The following is a 22,846-nucleotide window of genomic DNA, read 5'->3' as shown; positions in this document are numbered from 1 at the left end:
GAGTATCCTAGGCGAGGACGCTGTCATTATTGTCACTGTGCAAGAGATGAATGAACTTGCACTGAAGATGTTCTTTAACAGTCTTAACTGTCACGCCAGCAAGTTACTTGAAAAGGTACCGTGGAGGGGACAGAGGTACAGAAGAGGAGGCAAATGAGCCACACTTAAAGTGTCTCTAAACACTTGAAAGTAATTTTGTAATGGGAAACTGTTATTAACTGTGAACTAGCCGAATAAAATTTAAATTACAGGCAACAAAGCTTGCAAGGTTTGGCTCCAAACCCCGATGTGTTCAGCAGTTATTCATTTTTTTTATTAATTTGTATTTATTTCAGATTGAGCTCCCTCCCCCAGACCTAGGACCAACAGAGTCGCTTAAAGACACATTAAACCTACTTCGGGCAGTGCTCACATCCCATGACGCATCTGTGGTCCCGCTAGATGCGAGGCAGGCCGACTATAGCAGGGTTAGTATATATAATGTGTATATATAATGTGTATATATAATGTGTATATATAATGTGTATATATAATGTGTATATATAATGTGTATATATAATGTGTATATATAATGTGTATATATAATGTGTATATATAATGTGTATATATAATGTGTATATATAATGTGTATATATAATGTGGCAATGGGTTTATCTTGTGATAGCTAACTGTGGGCTAGAGGAGGGATTCACAGTCCCCAATGTGAGAGCCAGGTTTTTTACAACTTAGAAAAATCCAAATTGACCTAACCTGGGTTAAAACTTTGGTCCTCTTGCTTGAGAGACAAAGCCGGTACCACTGAGCTATCAGGCCACTCTCAAACTGGAATGGACTGTGGACATTCTGGAGTTAATAAGGGCAAGATGACTGGATTGGTTACTTCCCAGCATCCATTGTGTCTTATTGTACATTCAAGCATTTGCACATGCTACCTTCGAGCGCTGTGCACCAATAGTCATCTTTTGTAATCTTACAAAAAGAAGCGGAAAGGTACCAAGCGTGGGTATGAAAGTGTAATATGGAAATGACAGGAGCTAGGATTATCCAACAAAAGCATAACAGTCTACAAATGCCACCATTTAACTCTAGAGACATCTCTCGGAGGAAAAAAAAGATAACTGCATAAAAAACTTGGTGGGCGCCCTGTGGTGTCTGTTACACACTCATTGAGTTGTGTTCCATGGCAGGGATCGAAAATATCTTTAATTCTTTCTTATTGTTAAGCACAAGATTTGTCGTTTTTCAGATAATCTCATGCATTATTGACCCTGCACTACAGATGTGTGTCCTCTCCGCGAGCCATCTAAACGTTCCCGACATGGCAGCATACATGATCAACTGTATCCATCAGATGCACACAACCCTTGCCGTGTATGAGTTTACAGATACGCACCTCGAAATGCTATCTGCCCAGGTATTTCATCAAACACGCCACCCTTCGTAATGTACGCATTTATAGATAGAGGCCTTGAAATTCTATCTACCCAGGTATTACATCAAACACGCCACCCTTCGACATGTACGCATTTATAGATAGCGGCCTTGAAATGCTATCTACCCAGGTATTTCATCAAACACGCCACCCTTCGACATGTACGCATTTATAGATAGAGGCCTTAAAATGCTATCTACCCAGGTATTTCATCAAACACGCCACCCTTCGACATGTACGCATTTATAGATAGAGGCCTTGAAATGCTATCTACCCAGGTATTACATCAAACACGCCACCCTTCGACATGTACGCATTTATAGATAGAGGCCTTGAAATGCTATCTACCCAGGTATTACATCAAACACGCCACCCTTCGACATGTACGCATTTATAGATAGAGGCCTTGAAATGCTATCTACCCAGGTATTACATCAAACACGCCACCCTTCGACATGTACGCATTTATAGATAGAGGCCTTGAAATTCTTTCTACCCAGGTATTACATCAAACACGCCCCTTCGACATGTACGCATTTATAGATAGAGGCCTTGAAATGCTATCTGCCCAGGTATTACATCAAACACGCCACCCTTCGACATGTACGCATTTATAGATAGAGGCCTTGAAATTCTATCTACCCAGGTATTACATCAAACAAGCCACCCTTCGACATGTACGCATTTATAGATAGCGGCCTTGAAATGCTATCTACCCAGGTATTACATCAAACACGCCCCTTCGACATGTACGCATTTATAGATAGAGGCCTTGAAATGCTATCTACCCAGGTATTACATCAAGCACGCCACCCTTCGACATGTACGCATTTATAGATAGAGGCCTTGAAATGCTATCTACCCAGGTATTTCATCAAACACGCCACCCTTCGACATGTACGCATTTATAGATAGAGGCCTTGAAATGCTATCTACCCAGGTATTACATCAAACACGCCACCCCTCGACATGTACGCATTTATAGATAGAGGCCTTGAAACGCTATCTACCCAGGTATTACATCAAGCACGCCACCCTTCGACATGTACGCATTTATAGATAGAGGCCTTGAAATGCTATCTACCCAGGTATTACATCAAACACGCCACCCTTCGACATGTACGCATTTATAGATAGCGGCCTTGAAATGCTATCTACCCAGGTATTTCATCAAACACGCCACCCTTCGACATGTACGCATTTATAGATAGAGGCCTTAAAATGCTATCTACCCAGGTATTTCATCAAACACGCCACCCTTCGACATGTACGCATTTATAGATAGAGGCCTTGAAATGCTATCTACCCAGGTATTACATCAAACACGCCACCCTTCGACATGTACGCATTTATAGATATAGGCCTTGAAATGCTATCTACCCAGGTATTACATCAAACACGCCACCCTTCGACATGTACGCATTTATAGATAGAGGCCTTGAAATTCTTTCTACCCAGGTATTACATCAAACACGCCCCTTCGACATGTACGCATTTATAGAATAGAGGCCTTGAAATGCTATCTACCCAGGTATTACATCAAACACGCCACCCTTCGACGTGTACGCATTTATAGATAGAGGCCTTGAAATTCTATCTACCCAGGTATTACATCAAACAAGCCACCCTTCGACATGTACGCATTTATAGATAGCGGCCTTGAAATGCTATCTACCCAGGTATTACATCAAACACTCCCCTTCGACATTTACGCATTTATAGATAGAGGCCTTGAAATGCTATCTACCCAGGTATTACATCAAACACGCCACTCTTCGACATGTACTCATTTATAGATAGAGGCCTTGAAATGCTATCTACCCAGGTATTACATCAAACACGCCACCCTTCGACATGTACGCATTTATAGATAGAGGCCTTGAAATGCTATCTACCCAGGTATTACATCAAGCACGCCACCCTTCGACATGTACGCATTTATAGATAGAGGCCTTGAAATGCTATCTACACAGGTATTTCATCAAACACGCCACCCTTCGACATGTACGCATTTATAGATAGAGGCCTTGAAATGCTATCTACCCAGGTATTACATCAAACACGCCACCCTTCGACATGTACGCATTTATAGATAGAGGCCTTGAAACGCTATCTACCCAGGTATTACATCAAGCACGCCACCCTTCGACATGTACGCATTTATAGATAGAGGCCTTGAAATGCTATCTACCCAGGTATTACATCAAACACGCCCCTTCGACATGTACGCATTTATAGATAGAGGCCTTGAAATGCTATCTACCCAGGTATTACATCAAACACGCCACCCTTCGACATGTACGCACTTATAGATAGAGGCCTTGAAATGCTATCTACCCAGGTATTACATCAATCACGCCACCCTCCGACATGTACGCATTTATAGAGGCCTTGAAATTCTATCTACCCAATTATTACATCAAACACGCCACCCTTCGACATGTACGCATTTATAGATAGCTGCCTTGAAATGCTATCTACCCAGGTATTACATCAAACACGCCACCCTTCGACATGAACGCATTTATAGATAGAGGCCTTGAAATGCTATCTACCCAGGTATTTCATCAAACACGTCACCCTTCGACATGTACGCATTTATAGATAGAGGCCTTGAAATGCTATCTACCCAGGTATTACATCAAACACGCCACCCTTCGACATGTACGCATTTATAGATAGAGGCCTTGAAATGCTATCTACCCAGGTATTACATCAAACACGCCACCCTTCGACAATTACGCATTTATAGATAGAGGCCTTGAAACGCTATCTACCCAGGTATTACATCAAACACGCCACCCTTCGACATGTACGAATTTATAGATAGAGGCCTTGAAATGCTATCTACCCAGGTATTTCATCATACACGCCACCCTTCGACATGTACGCATTTATAGATAGAGGCCTTGAAATGCTATCTACCCAGGTATTTCATCAAACACGCCACCCTTCGACATGTACGCATTTATAGATAGAGGCCTTGAAATGCTATCTACCCAGGTATTACATCAAACACGCCACCCTTCGACATGTACGCATTTATAGATAGAGGCCTTGAAATGCTATCTACCCAGGTATTACATCAAACACGCCACCCTTCGACATGTTCGCATTTATAGATAGCGGCCTTGAAATGCTATCTACCCAGGTATTACATCAAACACGCCACCCTTCGACATGTACGCATTTATAGATAGAGGCCTTGAAATGCTATCTACCCAGGTATTTCATCAAACACGCCACCCTTCGACATGTACGCATTTATAGATAGAGGCCTTGAAATTCTATCCACCCAGGTATTACATCAAACACGCCACCCTTCGACATGTACGCATTTATAGAGGCCTTGAAATTCTATCTACCCAAGTATTACATCAAACACGCCACCCTTCGACATGTACGCATTTATAGATAGAGGCCAGAAATGCTATCTACCCAGGTATTTCATCAAACACGCCACCCTTCGACATGTACGCATTTATAGATAGAGGCCTTGAAACGCTATCTACCCAGGTATTACATCAAGCACGCCACCCTTCGACATGTACGCATTTATAGATAGAGGCCTTGAAATGCTATCTACCCAGGTATTACATCAAACACGCCACCCTTCGACATGTACGCATTTATAGATAGAGGCCTTGAAATGCTATCTACCCAGGTATTACATCAAACACGCCACCCTTCGACATGTACGAATTTATAGATAGAGGCCTTGAAATGCTATCTACCCAGGTATTTCATCATACACGCCACCCTTCGACATGTACGCATTTATAGATAGAGGCCTTGAAATGCTATCTACCCAGGTATTTCATCAAACACGCCACCCTTCGACATGTACGCATTTATAGATAGAGGCCTTGAAATGCTATCTACCCAGGTATTACATCAAACACGCCACCCTTCGACATGAACGCATTTATAGATAGAGGCCTTGAAATGCTATCTACCCAGGTATTTTATCAAACACGCCACCCTTCGACATGTACGCATTCATAGATAGAGGCCTTGAAATGCTATCCACCCAGGTATTACATCAAACACGCCACCCTTCGACATGTACGCATTTATAGATAGAGGCCTTGAAATGCTATCTACCCAGGTATTTCATCAAACACGCCACCCTTCGACATGTACGCATTTATAGATAGAGGCCTTGAAATGCTATCTGCCCAGGTATTTTATTAAACACGCCACCCTTCGACATGTACGCATTTATAGATAGAGGCCTTGAAATGCTATCCACCCAGGTATTACATCAAACACGCCACCCTTCGACATGTACGCATTTATAGATAGAGACCTTGAAATGCTATCTACCCAGGTATTTCATCAAACACGCCACCCTTCGACATGTACGCATTTATAGATAGAGGCCTTGAAATGCTATCTACCCAGGTATTTCATCAAGCACGCCACCCTTCGACATGTACGCATTATAAATTTTATAGATAGATGCCTTGAAATGCTATCTACCCAGGTATTACATCAAACACGCCACCCTTCGACATGGTACGCATTTATAGATAGAGGCCTTGAAATGCTATCGACCCAGGTGTTACATCAAACACGCCACCCTTCGACATGTACGCATTTATAGATAGAGGCCTTGAAATGCTATCTACCCAGGTATTACATCAAACACGCCACCCTTCGACATGTACGCATTTATAGATAGAGGCCTCGAAATGCTATCTACCCAGGTATTACATCAAACACGCCACCCTTCGACATGTTCGCATTTATAGATAGCGGCCTTGAAATGCTATCTACCCAGGTATTACATCAAACACGCCACCCTTCGACATGTACGCATTTATAGATAGAGGCCTTGAAATGCTATCTACCCAGGTATTACATCAAACACGCCACCCTTCGACATGTACGCATTTATAGATAGAGGCCTTGAAATGCTATCTACCCAGGTATTACATCAAACACGCCACCCTTCGACATGTACGCATTTATAGATAGAGGCCTTGATATGCTATCTACCCAGGTATTACATCAAACACGCCACCCTTCGACATGTTCCCAAGTATTACATAACCGCACACCACCCTTGCGTGTACTAGTTTACGGATTGGCACCTCTAAATGCTACGGTATCTGTCCATCTATTCCACACCCTAAGAAATATGAAAATACGAGCCTAACCAATTTTCTTCCATCTTCCTCCAGACCGACGCGCATGTTGACTCGCTCATTAGCGAACAGGCCTCGTTTATTCTGATCAGGTCCGGACTTGGCAACGTGTACTCAGCCTATCAGGAGAACAAACAACAAAAGGTGTGTACCACAAGGGGCAGGTACCCCACCTCCTCTCCCCCCCCCCCCCCTTCAACAACAACATAAGCCCACACACCCCCCCCCCATACTTTCTGGTCATCCAAAGGCCTAAAACGAAAGCAAACACAAAAGGGTTTCTACTTCAAAAGCACCTCCTTCTATAAAATCCCTAGGCCTGCAAGGAACATAAACAGCCAAAGGCTCGTACAGATATATGTTAGATGTATGCACAGCCATTTAATTTTTTTTTCTTTGTCAGCTTACAGCTGATAGTTATAGTGTCGGCTGGTTGTGCGTAGAAACATTCTACTGTAGCTTTTCTTTGAAAGAGTTCGAAATGGAAGATCGGCTGAGATAAGAAAAAGATATTGCCAACACGATAGTTTGCCGTTGCAGATCGCTCTCTCGTCTGTGCATGGGCTGGACGTACAGAGTATCAAGGATGCCATGGTAACCGATATGTCTTGTTATGCAAACTACTGACTCACATACATTTGATCTTTTACGTTGTCCACCTAAAAAGACATTTCCTAGAAATATCACGTGACTAGCTCTGTTTATTTTCTGAGAAAGAAAATTGCTAAATGATTGAATTCACTGCTGTTGGAAGCAGTTCACTGCATTATTGCATTCTATACGGGTGGGAAGTGTTTGGTGAAAAGTCACGTGACATTAACATTGTAAAATCAGCTGCATCGTTGTGCCCGTTATAACAAAGTTTTGTCTATAGAATTTGACTGAATGAGGAGTCGGAACTTTGAAGTGTGTCCATCATAGCAAGGTTTTGATTAAAGATTTTGACAGAATGAGGATTCGGACTTCAGAAAGTATCCGTTATAAGAAGATTTTAGTTAAAGAGTTTGACTGAATGAGGAGTCGGGACATCGGAATATGTTATATGGAGGATTCCACTAAAGTCACTATTCGTATTTTCTCACCAGACACGTTTCGATAAATATCTTTCTTCACCGGACAGTTTACGAATACCACAATGTGAGCTTCTGCGAACCACAAGATTAAGGTAATAATTTAAACCATTAAGTCAACTCGTTCTCTTCATTTGGATAGGTGTATCGCAATAGGGGATTTGCGCCAGAAGATCACAAAAAGCAACTTAACAGCGCTTTAAGCAATAATTTTTTTTCGGAAAGAGTTTAGTTTCACTAAAATATTTAATTTTTTCTCCGTTTTCTGGTGTAACGGGCGCAGTCATTTCTTTTATTATTTGTGGTTTGAGTTAGGGTTAGACTCCGATGACGAGGGTCTGTACGTTAGAAAGGAAGAAACGAAAATTGACAGCACTACCTGCCACAATAGTATCATTTAAAGCCTGTTTTGTTACGGCTCCGGGAGGATTTTTACTCCCTGTGTTTAAAAAGCACTTTCGAAATAAACGCCTCGTTGCCTTCGGGTTCTATGCTAGCAGAGGCCTCTCTTCTCTGTATTTCGCTAGAGAAAAGGGGTTCTGCCAGCAGGTTAAAGAAAGCGAATCTCGGCCCAGCACAAAACCCCTTTGCCTCGTGACCAACAGCCCAGCGACGTAGAGAGGATAAAGGGGTTCTTCCAGCAGGTTAGCCTTCGAGCATTCACAATTTGTCGATTGACCTCTTATATTGGGTGTTTTTTTTTCTTTTTTTCTTTTCAGAGATACCGTGTACAAACGCGCTGCTGACGCGGTGTGCGCTACTTATAACACCCTGTACACCATGATCACAGATCCAAGAAACAACTATACTGAACCGAACTCCCTAGTCCCGCGAACGCCACAACAAGTCACGTCACTGTTGACATAGCAACGGGTTACAGACAGCGCGGAACGTATAGACGGGGCACGTCACTGTTGACATGGCAGCGGGGTCCAGACAGCGCGGAACGTATGGACGGGGCACGTCACTGTTGACATGGCAATGGGGTATAGACAGCGCGAACATTGGCATCCCCACGTCACTGTTGACATGGCAACAGAGTACAGTCAATGCCTGCAATATCTTATATAATATTTTTCATTCGTGAAACAAAATCGTGGCTCAACAATACCAATCTCTCTCTTGAGCGCTGTCTTGAGTTCTCTCTTGAGTCCAGGAGACAGGATAAAAAAATGTCACGCATGCGCGCTAGAGAGAAATTCAATGCAAGGAAACAAAATGGCGGCCCGAGGCGTATAAACTCATGGAGATCTTTGAAGACTTCTCACACTTATATTATTGGTGTGATTTCCCTCAGCTTCGAAACCTCAAGTCTATAGATAACAGCAAACAGTAAGGCCAGCTTCGATTGTACCTGTGTTATCTTCAATAGTGAATAAATCCTCTAATATCTATTGCTTTCTCACGTGTTCGAATCGTGTTAACCTTCGTTGAGTTATCTTCACGCAATTGCGAAATATAAGGTCTTGGCAGCATAGATAAACTCGCCACTTCTTCAAAAGGCTCTTAGATAAATAAGAAAAGAAATTAAGCCATAGTATTTTTTATGGTTCATATGAAAATTTATACGAGGTTCTTGAAGTTGAAGAAGTGATACCGGGCCGAACGAAGAGGGGAACATAGGTTCTTTTGTGCTTTGTATGCGCGTATGAGCCCAAGATTACGGGAGGTGGAGTTTCAAAGGAGCATCAAATTACCTGTATTTCTGCAGGCCACCGCTTTATGTTAGAGAAATTATTTGCAGTTAGAAAAACCGCGACGGGGTTCGGTACTTAGTTACGGCTTTGACCATTCCATTTGGTAAATTCCAATATCCAAAGGTTATTGTGTGTGTTTCAACCCACTTGTGTTTCATCTACTACTTTTTGGTGTGATCACTTACATCAGTATAAACAGACTAATGTATGATAATTATAGTAAACCCCCATATAACTATGTAAGGGGACAAATCCAGGGGTTTGGAGCCACCTATTTAGCCAATGGATAGAGGGTGATGGTAATTTGGGATAAAGAATTGGAAGACCACATCTAAACATACAGCATTGATTTAAATTTCTTTGATAGTGTACCACCCCTAAAGTCAAAGCTCTTACATTTAGCACCACCCTCCTATTTTATTGGATCAAACTATCCCTCAAACCAGCCCCACCTCCCCTGCTTAGATCTGCCCCACCCTCCGTGTTAACTTAGGGCTTTCTCTTTCTCTCTGTTAGCAGGGAACCCCTGAAGACTAACATGTAGGTAATACCTCTCTTACATCTTGTCCCAGCCAACAGAGATTTATCAAAATGAAAATGTGACCTTTTTTAATCAGAGTATCACTAAATATAAAGATAATAATATAAAGTGGCCCTCTAAACATGACATGAACGCATGCTATGCTATTATGATTTTTACTCCTTTCAAGTTAGTAATAAACTATTGGCTCCAGAGGGGAATAGGAGTCTCATTTGAGAAGGTATTGCTTACATGCTTTATGTTTTCATGCTCTTTTAAAATAAAAAACGTGGTTGTGAGGAGGGGCAGGTAATAAGGCCTTTGCTGTATTATCACTGGTAATGATGGCCTACAAGGTCTAGCTAATGAAAAAAAAATATTTCTGAATTGCAAGGATTACTGGAGTATAACTAAATAAATTTGTAATATTGTACTTATACTACTTGTTTTAAAAAACAACCTAGAGAAATAAAAATATATGCAAGAAATGTCTAGTATTGTTCTATGAAATAAATACAGAGTATAACAGCCATTGAAATAATGCCACTCTGTGAGAAAAGGTTTCCACAACAGCTATTCTTTTTTCTTTCAATTACACAATGGTAAAACATTTTGCAGTCTGGTATGAATAAAAGGTTTACTCATAAAAGCATTTTTTTAGAAAAACCAGGGGTATAAGCAGATTTTTGAAGAAAATTAAAAAACTGCAAATATTTTATGATATAATAAATATATTAATTGGTTTATAACCCGCAAACGCCAGCCCAGCGTAATACAGAGAAAAAGGCCTCTGCTAGCATGGTGCTTGGTTTACTACAGTCAGATCATATTAGGAGGGCCAGTGGGACTAATAACAATTGAAAGCTCTCCTCACAGATAATGCCCTCTTGTCTGGCAATGGAACCTTCACAGGGGTTGATGGTAGGGATAGTGTTGTTATTTCCTTAACATCACAAAATAGCTATAGATCGAAAAACAGTATGGTTGTAAATTTTTCCTCGACATAACTTAAAGGATTAGAAGAGTTGTGAGGGAGAACATCTGGTATATTCATTACACAATGGTACTGTATTCTTATTTAAAAATTGTATGTCATAAGCTTTGCTTGACTTAGAACTTTCCGGCTTTTTTAGTGAGGTTTTATTAAGTCAGAGATTTTAATAATAATAACGATACATAAAATTTGTGACATTGCTTACTACAACAGTACCTCGGCTGTTTTCGGAAATCTCACCCGCTGTTCACTTCAAAATCTGATACCAACAGGTGAGGCAAAAAGTCCATAGCCGTAGTATCTAGTCAGTAATTGAGTTATAATGAAGTTAAACTATTTTCAGAGTGATCTCATAAGAACAGTTAAGCTGATCTGGATGATTTTCTTTACGAAACAATGTCTTCATGCTTGCTTTCGCGCCATGTTGCTGTCATTCTTCTCATTGATAGCAAAAAATCCGGAAAATGTTCAGCGAATCGGTAGCAGATTGCCTTTTGAATCCTTCCAAGGCGTTTTTACTTAAATAACATAGGAAATATTAGTTCTTTATGTTTTAATTTGCTTTTTATCGGCATAAAATTAGCCAAATTCCGGCCAACAATCGTGAAATCCGCCATGCTCGAATTCGCTAGTCGCGCTTTGAAACTGCGCATGCCTGACATTTTTTTGATCCTGTCGAGTCCAGGATGTTTTTATAAAACCAGAAGCTTGGCTCAAAAGTCCCAATGGGACATGACAGGTCTTGGAAATTACGTCACATGGATGACAAGGTAAAGCGCAGTGACGAGAGAGAAAAGGGAATATATTTAAATAAATAATAATTAAATTCATACACTCCAATTCACATGTAGCCTGCTTGCAGGCGGTAGTCGGTGCTAGCCTGCACTAATACCCGTGATTCTCAAATCCGCCCCCAACTAATAATGACTTCCGGTAGTCTTGTCACGTATTCTTCTTGTCCTGTGAATCACGGGTATTAGTTCAGGCGTCTTCCCTCTTTTCTCTCTTGTCCCCTCTGCCCTGCGTCCGTTTTTGCGCTCGCCCCCAGGAATCACGCGGCTTATAATACAAGATGGCGCCCGATCACCGAAGGGACAGGGTTTCCCGCGATGATAACACCAAGCACCGCCTCCAAGCAGGCTAATTCACATGTTTTTCTTCGCCATCTTGGAAATTTGCTATACGTTGCTATAAATTTGTCACGCGTAACCTATAGTTTCATTTTTTATATTCCCTTCCCTTGCACTATATTAAAACGTTTCTGCTGCTACATTATAATATTTTTTTTCTTATTCTGTGGGGTCCCAGTTTCCTTGTTTTATTTTTTTTTCTGGGACATTCGAAAATAAAAAGACAACAAGCATCTCTTACGGAACTTAAAGGCCAAATTTACCTTTTCGCTTGTTTGCTGGCCAGCTCCCTCGGTATGTTTCCTTTTGGAATATTATATTATTGGGAAACCTGTGGCGCGCGCGAAGGTCGAGATGCACTGGGACGAAGAGTACCCCCCCTCCACCACTTATAAAAAGCGCTGGGTAATGGCAAGGGTTGTTATCGAGGTCGGACCACCTCTTTTACTTCATTTAGAACAGACAAGATATCTTATCATTTTGCGTTTCCGCTATCAGCGGGTTCACGGTCTTTCTGTGTTATCTTTTATTTTCTGGGTAAAAATAGTCTCTTGCTGATAGTAACATTCTATTTTGAAATAGTCTGCTTTATTTCGTGATAACGGCTATCCTCGAAGTCATTTCACGTATCAAAGAAGTTTGGTGCGTCAACGAGTCAGAGGGAGGGAGTAAACAAAACAACCTTCCGCCCCATTAACCATGGTTGAACCAAATGGATATAAAACAAATGTTACAAGGCATATTTTAGAAAACGACTGCATCGGACGACGAAGATAACAATCATTACGACGACCCTCCGAAGATACCCGGAGGATGTACGTATCATTGCGACAAGACCCCGAGAATGCTCGCATCATTGCGACGAAACCCCGAAAATACCGGTATCATTGCGACGAGACTCCGCACCTTTGCGACGTCCAGGCTCCCAAATAGTAAATCTCATTCGCTACCGTCCCTGTTCAATTCATCTTAGAGAAGAAGTGCTTGATCGAGTTCATAGCGCCGTTTGCTCTCTTGTTCATTAAGTGCGTTGATCGTATCTGTCGTACGCAGTCATGGAAGATCACTTTAGTATTTATATTATTCGCCGCTGAAGTTTCGTGGAACACGCATTCGTGCTCTGCCGCAAACTCGCGGGCTTCCTGCCTTGAGACTGCGCGACAGTGTTTGAGGTCACACTTGTTTCCCGCGAGGACTATGAGGGTGGTGAGAGCCTTTTGTTTCTTGATCTCGCGTATGAGTTTAACGAGCTGTTTGGCGGTCTCAAATGTTCTGAGCTCGTTGATGGAGTAGACCACGATGAAGCCTTCGTTTTGGCTTAAGTAGACAGGCTCATACTGAGGATAATAAGGATAGAAGTTATAATTCAGTTATTTACAGATTGTAGAACAGTGCATTTAATATCGGCTAATCCTCTGAGAGCGACATTTGCGCCCCAAATACCTTATAAGCCGCTTATCTATTTGGGAACTCTTGGTTGACCAACTGTTTAAGAACAGAGCGTTTTCATACTTAGGCTGCTCTAGCAAAGACCCGCTCACCAAAAACCACCACCAGCACAATATCTCCTAAACTATTTGCCTAGAGGGCAAACAAGATTCAAAGAAAAAAGATTTTTCTTCAAATTGTGAAACACTGGGAAACTCGGATGTTTGTTTATACATTTGGACTTCTAAATCTCGGGATGCTATCGAGTTATACACTAAGGAGTTACTGGAACAAGTGCTTCTAGCAACAACTCTTTAAAGTCAATTCCTTAGCATCGGGAACCGCAAATCCCGCAAAAATCCTTACAAAGTTTCTGAGTTTGGTTTATTTGATTACACAAGAGTCACCGGACAAGATGGTAAAACCTGAACAAGATGTGTCCATTGACCTTTGACAAGAGCCACTTGGCGCCAAACACCGCAGCAGCTCATAGCAATAAACAAGCAATTAACGACTATTCACGACTCATCGTGTGGGCTATGCTTAGACTCTACTGTAATTCAGTAAAATTAGGGCTTAATGAGATTTTGAATTTTTTTTCAAAAGGAAAATGAAACATACGGACCGAATGACAATATGATAAATTTTGGAGGTGGCTTAAAATATAAGCCGAGGAACACCCAAAGTAATCATGTCCTAGGCGCATCCCCAGAGGGTAAGGGGTCCAAGGAGACCGGACCATTCCACATTTGCAAAGATGAGACATTACGGGGGTAACAACTGGTTGGATAAATTAATCGAATGACTTAGAGGTGATCAAGACTTTACTTTTTTGTGTATAGACTGGAAAAGTTTAAATCTAGATGGGTGTAGTGAAAATTTAATAAGAAACCAAAGCTCAAGGAGTGGGAAAATTCATTGTCATTTTTAAACCATTCTGAGGCCAGTAAATTACTGTTTGGCCCCACCCTGCATTTTTCTTTGGACACGCCCCTGTGTTCTATGATTGACGGCTCACCGTGCTAGCGGTGTCGGTGATGTGTAGTGTGGCCGGATCCTCGTCTATAGTCGCAGATACGTCATACGTCATTTCTAAAACCAAACATTTAACAATCATTGTAGATGTTGGTGCAGATTCTATAAAGCCTTACACATGCGTACATGTGTTTTCGCATTGTGCTTTGCATGATAAAAACAGTCCTCTTACTTCGCAAAATGTGGAAGAAGATAATATTAGAAGTAGTAAAATAGAACAAGAAAACCCCTTTTAAAAATGATCATTTGCCACGGATAGAACTTCATAAATCTCTTTTTGGATTTAAAAGTAAAATGATCGTATGGCTAGGCTAGTCCTCTTACTTCGCAAAATGTGGAAGAAGATAATATTAGAAGTAGTAAAATAGAACAAGAAAACCCCTTTTAAAAATGATCATTTGCCACGGATAGAACTTCATAAATCTCTTTTTGGATTTAAAAGTAAAATGATCGTATGGCTAGGCTTATTTTCATTTCAAAGATGTAAATTTGTGTCGCTCTCTGTCGTGACGGGCGCGGCAGCCATTTCTGCTAATTTCGGCGCTTGAATTGGTTAAAATATAATACGAGATTCCTTAATCCATGTCGCCTATTGTATATCGTAAAAACAGTCTAAAAAAACATTGCATTATTCATTATTGTTCATTCTCTACGCTATTATCTATCCAGCCCGGATGAAGTCTCCACTCACCAAGTGTCGGGTCGTACTCATGAATAAACCGGCCCGTGCAGAAACGGACCAGCAGTGCTGAAAAAAATAAACAGAATAAATAAGAGATACCAACAGTGATGGAAAAATAAATAATAAAATAAATAAGAGGTACCAACAGTGATGAAAAAATAAATAATAAAATAAATAAGAGGTACCAACAGTGCTGAAAAAAATAAATAATGGAATAAATAAGAGGAACCAGCAATGCTGAAAAAAATAAATAGAATAAATAAGAGAAACCAGCAGTGATGAAAAAATAAATAATAAAATAAATAAGAGGTACCAACAGTGCTGAAAAAATAAATAATAAAATAAATAAGAGGTACCAACAATGCTGAAAAAAATAAATAGAATAAATAAGAGAAACCAACAGTGCTGAAAAAAATAATGGAATAAATAAGAGGTACCAATAGAACTGAAAAAAATAATGGAATAAATAAGACATACCAACAGTGATGGAAAAATAAATAATGGAATAAATAAGAGGTACCAACAGTGATGGAAAAATAAATAATGGAATAAATAAGAGGTACCAACAGTACTGAAAAGTCGTAGCCAGCGGACGCACCGTAAACAGAGCAAACGTGACGAGAGCTCGCATAATACTGAAAACCCAGTACAAAGCACAGTCAGGGGCGACCCTGGAGCAGCTCAAAGCCCACCACCCACAAGTAAAGGCGTATACACTATGCGCAGTTTGCGTACGCACCCCCTTTTGGCCATAAAAAAAAATGGGTCATTTCTTACTGAAGGATCGTCTAATACTACCCTTTTCCCTGTGATATCTATATCAGCAAATCCTGGGTACGGGCCTAAAGTTTGCCTAATACATGGTTTTCTGTATATTTGATATTTTCATTTGCATTTTATAGAGATTATCGAAAAATCGGTTAAACCCAGGTTCAAGACTTAAGTGGCTTTATTCAAGGCAGGTTCGCCCTTGCCAAGTCTTGAATTACAACAAGAAAAGGAACAACTACTTTTGTGCAATGCTATACGAAGCGCCATGCGTAGAAAGGGATTGAAAAGAAGAGAAAGATACCCAAATGGTGGAAAGACTCCCTGTCATCGTGCATGTGTGCACTCGCACAAAAATAACTATTATCTCCTTCACTGATATTGAGCTTTTGCCAAAATTCACTAATGGCATCTTTAGGAGCACGATAATAGGAAATTCATTTTTTTTTTATTCAATATTTACTTATTATTTCTTACTGGTTTAGGGTTCAAATTTGTTACTAATGATATAAGCTTATTTATTTTTGTTTTAAACGTAGGAAATCCCCGCAAATCCCGCCTAAGACCTATATCATGTGTACTTATACAGGCTTTGACCAAATCTTTACCCTGAGACGTCAGAGTAAATCTCTAAGGGGTTACGGGGAAAATATTGAGTCAATCTTATCACGTTTGTACTTGACATGCTTTATCCTATTCTGACCTATTAGAACACTTTTTTTAAAAGAACAAAAAACATCTTATCGTTTTCACAGATAGCCACCTCAAAAGATAATATTAATGCCCACGCTAATTTTCAAGCCAAATTTTTTTGTTGCTTGATAAGATATTCAGCATTAATTTGAGTCCTTTGCTGGGCTTTTCGTAATTGTCATGAAAATATGGCTTCGGGCAAAACGGTAGAGAGGTCATTTGTTTCATTTCGATTTAACACTAAAAATGATCGATCTAGCAAATGATATATTGGATTCTCAACTCACGCAAATGAATTCTCATTTTAAATTTCTTTAAAATGTATGAATTTAAAATAAAGGATTTAGATCGAGCTCCTTGCGACTGAGAATGCTTTTTTCATTCTTTTCTAATTAAGTTTACACCAAACTTATTAGAAACAATTATCACTCATACAAACTAAAACAATCACTTCTCATAAGTGAAATCCAGTTTGTGTTTGTTTGTTTTGACTGGCGTAAACTTACCAGATTTCCCAACTCCTGCTTGGCCGAGTAAAACCAGGCTATAGTCTCTCAGTGGAAACCTCCTGTTTGGGAGCGTACTTGTGGAATTATTCAACAACCTAGACGAGGTTAGAAAGTCTTTCCCTACCGTTACCATAGGTTCGCTTTCTCGCCGTTTGTGGCGCGAGGCGCGTATGGGTTTTCGACTCGCTGCATTTGGGGAGAGAGGTGATAGAGACTTTACTTCTGGAATAGAGTCTGTTGTTAAGGATAGTCGGGGAATCAAGCTTCGCTCGAATTCTTTTCGAGAAGAAGTTTTGAATTCTTTTGTAGATTCTGGTGAAGATTCCAGCCTTGGTTCTTTTAAGGCTGATTTCATTTCATTAAATTGTTGAAGTTGTTGTGCGAGGCATACTGCCGGCGCTGACCCCCTTCGACGATGCATTTCGGGATATTCCAATCAATATCCGAATGTTATGTCTTGTGAGTGTAGATGCTGGATTTTTGACCTTACATTGTCGAAATTGCTTACCGATGTGTGCCAGAAGCAAAGTTTCTTTACCAACTGTAAAGATGAATGATGACTTTCTTCTCACGAAACTGGATACCTTATACTTCAACTATTCACTCATATAGAATAAGTTATCGTTTAGATCTCGCGTTATGCTAAGACCGCCCAAACGGGCGCACATGTCTTTGACTTGACAAGCCAACTGATGATATGCCACTATTTGCAACAGAAGATGACACTAGTTGGTTGACAGCTCCGAAATGACCTTTTATGATTTAGCAAACAAGGACAATAGCGAGTGTCATTAGTCGGCTTGGTTGACAGAAGACCAGGAGCAAACAACACAAGCTTGAGTAAACAACCAAAACAAACAAAGCCTTGAGCTGTTTGAGGGAAGGTTTATCAGAAGAGGGAGTGATATAGGGTCTGGTTGAAATGAATTATATAGAAGAAAGATGTGAAACATAATAGAGAGTTTTTCAACGACTCACTTTAAAGGGGCTACTGTCTATCCCAGAATGTGTTGCTATATGGTTTTATTCATATTCTAAATAAGTCGTCATTTAGAGATTTTATCCCGACATTTACAAAAGTTTAGCACACAGAAATAGTCTAAGAGACTGCCGTCAAAACAATGCAATGCATTATGGGTAGATTACAAGTTGCCGTTGAAACAAAGCAATGCGTTAAGGGTAGAGTTAACGGACACCTTTAATGTAGTTCATTATCACTACTAAGATGAACCTTGTGTACCAGGCGCGTACCTGGGAAATGCTAAATGTGAGTGTGTGTTTGTGAGGGGGGGTGGAGTTCGGTCATAATGACCCTTTTTACGAATTTCTATTTTGATTGTTTTTGTTGTTATTACAGCGCCATCAAAAACTTTTTGTGCCAAAGGAAGGTGAAGACAGATCCTTCTGCTCCGACGAAGAGCTAATAGCGTTCCCAAATATGTACGGTTACGCGACCTTCCCTAGCTGGGTGCATGGGGCCTAAGTAGCTCAGGATATAATTTGATTTCATAACCCTCGAGTTGGAGTTAGAAAACAGACTTCTAATGCAATAAGCCAGCTTTTATTGAAAATCCACAATACCACTGAGCATTAACACAAGAAGCAAAGAAAAAAGCAAGTTGACCCTTCAGCAAGAGATCATTCCTGCACTCGCCATTTACTGGATTTGCGAGGTATGATCGCTTACTTTATCTCAATATACGATAGCTCAATCACAAAGGGTTGTCGAAGCATGTGAAATACAGACTAAAGATAAACGTAAGAAGACTTCATTTCACGGGGTACTCCCCGTTAAAAAGTCACATATGCTAGTGGAGAAAATAAAAATTTAGATCATATGGCGTGGTCATCTTCAGAATTACATTTTGTTAGTGAATCAAATTATTCTGGCCTACAACCAGCACGAGACACGCTAAAGAGTAGCAGTCCTAGGTAAGGCCCCAAGGATACGCTTGGGCAAGTTTTGATCCCTTAAGGATATAATGGGCAGATGTGACTCTTTTCAGGGAAGTTCCCCAGCTATATTTGTAACAAAAACAACAGACAGTCATGCCCCAGCTCCCTTGAAAAATTCTATACGGGCAAGTGAGACAAATGAGTGTTAATATTAAAGTGAAGTAATTGTTCAAATAAGGTAAAAGTAAAGTCTAAATTGATGTTATTTGAACACACTTCTTTATTTTGTGGAGAGATATCGTTGAAACTTAAAATACTGAATGATAATAATTTAAAATATAAAAAGTGGCAAAGACGATTTTTCTCAGGCTAAGGCTTGCGATAAGCACACTGAATTTTAAGCATATTATATACACATACCTTAGGTATAGAATTAACACCTCAGGCAAAGTATTGCAAAGTCTTTTGAAGGCACTGTTCATTCTAACAAAATTCTTTATCTGTACAGTAGATTTAGTGAGTCCTTTGCAGCCCTTTACTCATTTCTAGTCCCCCATCCCCACTGATAGTCATCCAGCCATGGTTTGCGGCAAGTCCCACTTTCAGCCACAGCAATCATATACTCAGCAGACACAGGAAACTAGGGATGATCTGAAAGAAAGGAAACATGGCTAAATAAATTGATAATCAGGATCTTCAAAAGACGGGGCTCAAGCAAGAGTTTCAAGAAAGGGGGATGGGATTCATTGTTCTTTCATGGATTGTCTCAAATTTCTTGTTATTTTAAGCCGCATATCTGAAAATAGAGGCGGCCAGGGCCTGCTGAAAAGGGCTGGGCCCCTGGAAACTGGCTAACTCACACATGGTTAGAGGTACAGGCCTTAGTACTGGCAACTCACACATGGTTAGAGGTACAGGCCGTAGTACTGGCTAACTCACACATGGTTAGAGGTACAGGCCGTAGTACTGGCTAACTCACACATGGTTAGAGGTACAGGCCGTAGTACTGGCTAACTCACACATGGTTAGAGGTACAGGCCTTAGTACTGGCTAACTCACACATGGTTAGAGGTACAGGCCGTAGTACTGGCTAACTCATGCATGGTTAGAGGTACAGGCCGTAGTACTGGCTAACTCATGCATGGTTAGAGGTACAGGCCGTAATACTGGCAACTGACACATGGTTAGAGGTACAGGCCGTAGTACTGGCTAACTCACACATGGTTAGAGGTACAGGCCGTAGTACTGGCTAACTCACACATGGTTAGAGGTACAGGCCGTAGTACTGGCTAACTCACACATGGTTAGAGGTACAGGCCGTAGTACTGGCTAACTCATGCATGGTTAGAGGTACAGGCCGTAGAACTGGCTAACTCTCACATGGTTAGAGGTACAGGCCTTAGTACTGGCAACTCACACATGAAGCCATAGCCTCACCTATTGGGCAGCACTGGTAAATTTCATCTGGTTCTCAACAATCTGGTGGAGCTCATTTGGAGAGGGTAGTCTACCAGCTTGAAGCTTGGACCATACTGGCATATCTGACATGAAAACAAACGATTTCTTTGGTTTACCAACCTAATTCTATAAAACTGCAGACTACTAACTGAAATCTACTATAATTAAAGAGCCCATTTAATCTGAAATTAGAAGGCAAATTTGAAAATAACTATCTATAACATACCATTTATATGATATTTACAAAATTTGATAAAAATGACCCAAATCAGATGATGGAAATGGATACTCTTTTACTGTTTGTACTTTGCTAGGATTACATGATTGCAGCTGACATCTTAACTTACCGTTAAATGACACTTCAAATGCTCCAGTTGATATGAGCTGCCCTTCAATCATGTTACTTAGAAAGAAAATGAGGATACAGGAATACATCTAGAAAAAAGAAACGAAAAGATTAGAATATTACACAGAATATCATACACCAAGGATAAGAACACAGGAATACATCTGTATATGAACATAACAAATATATCAGCAATGGAAAGCATTTGCTATCTAATATTTAAGAGGTAATCATAGCCATCGGGTTTGCTGAGCTGAATACCAGATTTACGTTCAGCACCTTTGAGAGTTGCACAAAAAGACCATATCTTAGCTTATGTATAAATTTTATATTACTGTGTTTACCGCGGTAACAGCTTTGAATGCACGAGGGAAAGATAAATGTAACACATGTAATACTTAGAAGAAAGTATTTTCATCAATGAAGGATGAAGTAGAGACGTTTTCTACCCTTCCTCCCCTATCACCTTTCCCCACAATCACTGAAAGTCAGGGTAGCTTCAAGTATACAACAATCTGAATACCCACTTCTCATTCATTATTTGGTGTACCAAGGAAATGTGTAGCTAGGGGAAGCACACAGTCCCCCCTCCTAACTTAGATACCAAAACAGAGAAATAAGCTTCCAAAAGTTCAATTGGCATGGGCCCTACTAGAGTTCCATGACCTTGTATGACCCAGTTTAATTAAGTACCTTGTTGTTGACAGCCCATGTGTAGATCTCTGGGGGAGTGATATTTAGGTTCTCAAACAATCTGACTTGTTCACCTAGCATAATAATGCCGATAGCGATAAGCTTTGCCATGCTGATCACTGATGCCAGGATCTGACGGGGACGGGGGGGAGGGTAGTTACTCCCCTCCACGTTAAGGTGAGGGAAGTTTTGTCTGAGGAATTGGGCGTACTCCTCAAACACCCTCTGATAGCCTCAGGAGTAGCTGAAACCATGACAACAACAGATAGTTAGACCCATCATAGTTATAGTAGCTTTGTAGGTATAATGATATGTTGGAATATACAAAAAGACCTCTACAATACCATTTCTACAATAGGGAAATCATTGTAGCTGACCAAACTTCTTTCAAAGAATGCTGATCAAACTACATTTTTTTTATAATTAAAAGTAAAACCATTTTATTGGCAACAAAAATTCTAAATAAAAATCTTCGAATAAAGTTTGAGAATATATTATTATATCATTATTTGATTGACAATATCTTGGTTACTTGCTTGAATTAGCTTTTGGCATAAAAAAACCTTTTTCACTGCTTACAAATCAGCCAGTTAAATCCATTCCAAGCGGGCCATTCATAGAACTAGAATGTTTTAAAGCAATATCCGAGATAGAAGACAATATTCATCAAAATTCATTTATATCCGAAAAAATGATAAACCGTGGAAGGCACAATAAAAGGCTCTCGAAGGTCCGTGACTGGAACGGCCCGGTATTTAAGAGACGCCATCAACAGCATTAAAGCAATCGCATCGCATTTTCTATAAATATACATTAGAGGTAAAAGCTATTTTAAATAGACAAGCTTCAATGTTCTATGTTATGTTTCGCGTGATGGGGCAAAATAAAAACCGGAAGGAGTATGTAGAAATTAGATTGAAATGCTCGATAACAGATGCAAAAACATATAGACTAATAATAGGGAAAGGGCTGTCAGAAGTAATTGTCGCAAGTTCTGGCACCGATGCCAAAAACGGCCTATCATCAATGACTAAGTATTTCGAAACATGACGCAGCGAAGTTCTAAAACTCACCAGTACAAAACACGAACAGTAGGCCCGGTAAACATGGCGGCTCTTTTCATATTAGTTACACTGCTAGGGTCTTGGGCTTGTGCCTGGCTGGGGAACATGATTTCTTTGAGTGTAAGAAGAGAAAATACTGAAAGAAGTCCAGCGATCAAGAACGCGTTCGACGCCATCTTGGACTGGACTGAATACAGACAATCCAGCGCGCGGGGATTTATGGGTTCCGGAAACGACCTCCAGGTTGGTATGACGTCACTTACAGCATTGAAATAGGCCGC

At 40.4% G+C, this 22,846-nt stretch overlaps 3 protein-coding genes and 1 long non-coding RNA gene across 5 annotated transcripts in view; 2 read left to right on the top strand and 2 right to left on the bottom strand.

The window, feature by feature from the left end:
• LOC5501661 (conserved oligomeric Golgi complex subunit 6) overlaps positions 1 to 10,357 on the top strand; it is a 31,854-nt gene extending 21,497 nt beyond the window's left edge. The window contains exons 15-21 of one of the 2 annotated variants that reach the window (XM_048732865.1): positions 1 to 115; positions 336 to 467; positions 1,280 to 1,414; positions 6,619 to 6,726; positions 7,123 to 7,176; positions 7,668 to 7,747; positions 8,372 to 10,357. In XM_048732865.1, coding sequence (XP_048588822.1) covers positions 1 to 115; positions 336 to 467; positions 1,280 to 1,414; positions 6,619 to 6,726; positions 7,123 to 7,176; positions 7,668 to 7,747; positions 8,372 to 8,519 — 772 coding nt within the window. In that variant the 3' untranslated portion in view covers positions 8,520 to 10,357. Of the gene's footprint in view, positions 116 to 335; positions 468 to 1,246; positions 1,415 to 6,618; positions 6,727 to 7,122; positions 7,177 to 7,667; positions 7,748 to 8,371 lie in introns of both variants that reach the window. The other variant, XM_048732864.1, reaches the window with a different exon arrangement.
• Positions 10,358 to 12,504: 2,147 nt separating this feature from the next.
• On the bottom strand, positions 12,505 to 17,729 carry LOC5501667 (ras-related and estrogen-regulated growth inhibitor). Its single transcript, XM_001622889.3, has 4 exons — positions 17,106 to 17,729; positions 15,148 to 15,204; positions 14,440 to 14,513; positions 12,505 to 13,330 (listed from the first exon to the last, which is right to left on the bottom strand). The coding sequence occupies exons 1-4, from the start codon at positions 17,527 to 17,529 to the stop codon at positions 12,953 to 12,955; spliced, it is 933 nt and encodes a 310-aa protein (XP_001622939.2). The 5' UTR covers positions 17,530 to 17,729; the 3' UTR covers positions 12,505 to 12,952.
• A 168-nt stretch (positions 17,730 to 17,897) lies between these two features.
• LOC125572390 lies at positions 17,898 to 19,269 on the top strand. Its single transcript, XR_007313806.1, has 2 exons — positions 17,898 to 18,375; positions 18,466 to 19,269. It is a non-coding gene; the product is annotated as an uncharacterized LOC125572390 (long non-coding RNA).
• LOC125572388 (thioredoxin reductase-like selenoprotein T1b) lies at positions 18,654 to 22,766 on the bottom strand. Its single transcript, XM_048732867.1, has 5 exons — positions 22,575 to 22,766; positions 21,502 to 21,745; positions 20,810 to 20,897; positions 20,442 to 20,545; positions 18,654 to 19,655 (listed from the first exon to the last, which is right to left on the bottom strand). Exons 1-4 carry the CDS (start codon positions 22,739 to 22,741, stop codon positions 20,442 to 20,444), a joined length of 603 nt encoding a protein of 200 aa, XP_048588824.1. The 5' UTR covers positions 22,742 to 22,766; the 3' UTR covers positions 18,654 to 19,655.
• Between the last annotated feature and the right edge of the window lie 80 nt (positions 22,767 to 22,846).

This window comes from Nematostella vectensis, chromosome 9 (genome assembly GCF_932526225.1).
Source record: "Nematostella vectensis chromosome 9, jaNemVect1.1, whole genome shotgun sequence".
NCBI lineage: Eukaryota > Metazoa > Cnidaria > Anthozoa > Actiniaria > Edwardsiidae > Nematostella > Nematostella vectensis.
The sequence above is the reverse complement of the archived record's forward strand: the minus strand, read 5'-3'. Positions and strand labels throughout refer to the sequence as shown.